The 3,524-nt window shown below is 37.1% G+C and overlaps 1 protein-coding gene across 1 annotated transcript in view; it reads left to right on the plus strand.

The window, feature by feature from the left end:
- Window positions 1-3,524, plus strand: part of rasef2 (RAS and EF-hand domain containing 2) — a 12,549-nt gene that overhangs the window by 906 nt on the left and 8,119 nt on the right. The window contains exons 2-8 of the mRNA XM_025056293.1: window positions 847-1,079; window positions 1,584-1,674; window positions 1,846-1,941; window positions 2,542-2,619; window positions 2,695-2,810; window positions 2,911-2,979; window positions 3,493-3,518. Coding sequence (XP_024912061.1) covers window positions 847-1,079; window positions 1,584-1,674; window positions 1,846-1,941; window positions 2,542-2,619; window positions 2,695-2,810; window positions 2,911-2,979; window positions 3,493-3,518 — 709 coding nt within the window. The remainder of the gene's footprint in view (window positions 1-846; window positions 1,080-1,583; window positions 1,675-1,845; window positions 1,942-2,541; window positions 2,620-2,694; window positions 2,811-2,910; window positions 2,980-3,492; window positions 3,519-3,524) is intronic.

The following is a 3,524-nucleotide window of genomic DNA, read 5'->3' on the forward strand; positions in this document are numbered from 1 at the left end:
GTCGAGTTATAGATCAGGGTGGTCCAAGAATTTTAATCTGATTAATCCCAGGGTAGCAGTGAATTAAGATTAATCACAATCATTCATATTAAATTAGAATCATTTCTTTACAGTTCTGACAAATCATAGTGGAAGTGTCCAGAACCGATTCTTCTTCATGTGTTATTAAGAAATAATATTTTTATTTTTTTTTTATGTTGGTTCAGTGGTATTAATCCCGACCTAAATCCCAGTTCGTCCATTATATACCAGCATTAGTTCAGTCTGGAGCAAAGTTTGATCCGCGTTACCACTGGTACTAAACTTCATTTAATACCAGTGATTCATTTTGTGTTGTTTTTGTTTTTTTTGTGATTCAGTCATTTTTTTAAATAAAAATGCTCCACCAAAAGATATTTACAACAAATATATTAATAAATATTACTATAGTTAAAATCTATGTTTTGGTCTTTTAATGCCAACTGTAATGTTATCTTTTAAAAGAGAAACCCGTTGGTTGTTGTTTTTAGGGGAGTATGCAGCTGTATCACAGTTTAAGGCGGATCTGCAGTATTTACTGTGGCATGTGATATTCTGAGTCAGTGTGTCATTAAATATTCCACTCGTACAGTAGAGACACCAGCAGGCTGTCGTTGACATAAGGCTGTCAATCACCCCTCCAATCAGATGGACTTTTCAAATGTTGAAGATTCAATTATGAATTTTGAATTTATACATTTTTTAAAGGAAAGTATCAGACGATATCGGCATATCAGATATGGACAAAAAGTTAATATCCGACATGCCAATGTTGTGTTGTGTTTTTTCCCTCGTTAGCATTGTTAGCTGTTGTTGACAAATGTAAAGGGTGAGTTCTTCTGTGGTGGAACTGACTGTCGGTTCGGTTCTTCTGCGGTGGTACTGACTCTCGGTGTTCTTCTGTGCAGTCTGAGGGAGCAGCTGGCCGATCTGTACCAGACCATTCACTCCAGCGCCAACGTGTCTCTGCTGCAGGAGTACGAGAAAACCATCTACGCTCTCATCAACCACAGCCTGGACTACAGACTGGAGTGTGAGCAGCTGGAGACCAGTCTGAAAAGGTACTGCACCTTTAGGGGGTAGCGCAGGACAGTCATATATTTTTGGATTTTTTAAATTATTTTTTGAATATTTTTTGCATGTATTTGAAGTAAACTAAATGAAAGTGTGATGCAGTTTTGTAGGTCCTTGGAGATGGAGATTAAAAGTTCATTTAGCAGATATATCTATAAATGAATCCACCTAGTGGTCATGGTGACACCTGCGTCTCATACCTATGACCTTACGCTTCGGAAACTTGTGAAACTAGAACATTCCTCATTCAAGGAAGTAGGAATTGTAAAGAGAGAGAGTGCTACACTCCTGTTCTTGTTTTTCTTTTTTCAAGCCTGGTGTTCATTCCACACACTTTGTTTTTTCTTGAAGAAGATTTTTTTTTTTTTTTTTAACAACCATAAATTAGGTAGAAAATTCTGAGATCCAATCTGTGTTTTTTTTTAAATTTTTTTTACCCTCTCTGTCTGTGTTGGTGCTCCAGGACTGATTGTGCTTTATTGTTGAAACAGAGCTGAGGAAATGAACAGCAGTCACCTGGCAGAGCTGGAGGACGACATCCAGAAACAGCTGGTCAGAACTGAGGGCAGGGTGAGAGAAGAGGTGAGTCCTGAAGAGGGCGCTGCCTTCTTTTTTGTGGCCTTTTCTACACCTTTCTTTGTGAGATTTTTTTTACTGCGGTGCCTCAGGTTTCTCTTCACAAACGGTGCTTTTGTAGACGGTGATGGTTGAACCCCGGCTCAGCCCCTCACTGCTGTGGTGTCATGTTTACAGGAGAGAAGGAAGATGGAAGACGTCGTGGCCTCGATGCAGAGGAAACACAGGAATGAAGTGTCAGAGCTGCAGGCCACAGTGGACAGACTGGTCAAGGTGGCGCTCTCACACAGTGTTTGTTTGGTTTATGATGTTGATATAATAATGACATCCACAACAGATGAAGTCGTTTGAACTGTTGACAGAAGAACAGACTAATAAGACATGGGACAGTTTGGAACTTATTTTTAGCTGAATGTTTGGCTAACAATTGCTCAGGTCGTGTGCTACAAATAGAGCCATTTGTTCTGTTTTGAGTTTGAGTGTTTTTTAGCATTTACTTTTTTTTCTGCTAACATTTAGCACCTTTAACATTTGAGATAATGTTGGAATAATTCTCAATAATTTTAGCATTTTTTTTCTTATATTTGGTTTTGGTTTATATACAGTATATATATGTATGCACTGTATATATATATATATATATATACACTGTATATACGTATGTGTGTATGTGTATATATTTATACACATATTTACATATGTATATATATATATATATACATATATGCATGCATAGAGACGGTATACACAATGTGTATAAATATATTTTCAATTTTAATACTTTTAAATAATAGTTTCTGTTATTCGATTCTAAGCCTCTAACTAATATAAAATGACCGTATGAACCCTGTTCTGTTCTGACATGTTGTTTAGAGTCAGAAGGAATCGGAATATATGGAGTCGAGGGAGGAGGTGATGAGACTGAGCCGACAGATCAGTCATCTCTCACTGGTGAGTCAAGTTCTCATCAACAGTTTGTGAGTTTGTGTGTGTCAGTTGATAGTCAGTGTTTATTTCTGCTGACAGGAGAACGAGCAGCTCCGTTCGTCTCTGCTCCAGGCTCACACTGACATGGCCGTCCTCCACTCAGAGCTGGACAAACTGAAGAACATGTACGCAGACCAGAAGGCCCAGCATGAACGGTGAGGAACGGCCTTTAATCTCAGGGATTCTCTTTTGAAATTCACGCTGTGTCAATTTTTTATTTTCATGTGTTTTTTTTTTTGTTTTTTTTTTCCCCAGGGAAACCGAACATTTGAAGATGATGGTGATGGAATATCAGTCGTACTCCAGTCAGATCCAGACTCTACAGTAAGTCTCTCTGTCAGACTAACCCTAACCCTGCAGACAGGAAGTAACATCATAACTGTGACCTTAGTTTAGAAAATATGGGTAATTTTTTATCTTTATCACGAGAGTATGGAATTTACAGAAAGATAATTTAAATACAATAATCATTCAAATTAATTCAAAATCACATTAAAGGAGCTGTACACATTTTCTGGCTCTCTGAAATCTGCTACAGAATAGCTAGAGTACATAGATGCACCACCAGGAGGCAGTAAAAACAATCTGGAAACTGCAGCTCTTCAGTCTTTAAAATGAAACCCTTTTTTCTTAGAGAAAACCAAAAAAGTCTCCACAATATTGATTAATATTTGTATAACTTTTAACTAAAATTCATTAATGTGTTCAAACTTTACATTACCCTTTTTTTTTCTTTGCATCTTGAACATCAAACACTGAAGTCCTTAAATTGTAAATCAAATCATTTTTAAGAAACACATTTTTTCAGAAACAGAAAACTTTGATTCATTTCTTCAGGGAAACAAACAGAGTTCTCTACGACAGTAATG

This window comes from Cynoglossus semilaevis, chromosome 6 (genome assembly GCF_000523025.1).
Source record: "Cynoglossus semilaevis isolate Cse_v1.0 chromosome 6, Cse_v1.0, whole genome shotgun sequence".
NCBI classification, from domain to species: Eukaryota; Metazoa; Chordata; class Actinopteri; order Pleuronectiformes; family Cynoglossidae; genus Cynoglossus; species Cynoglossus semilaevis.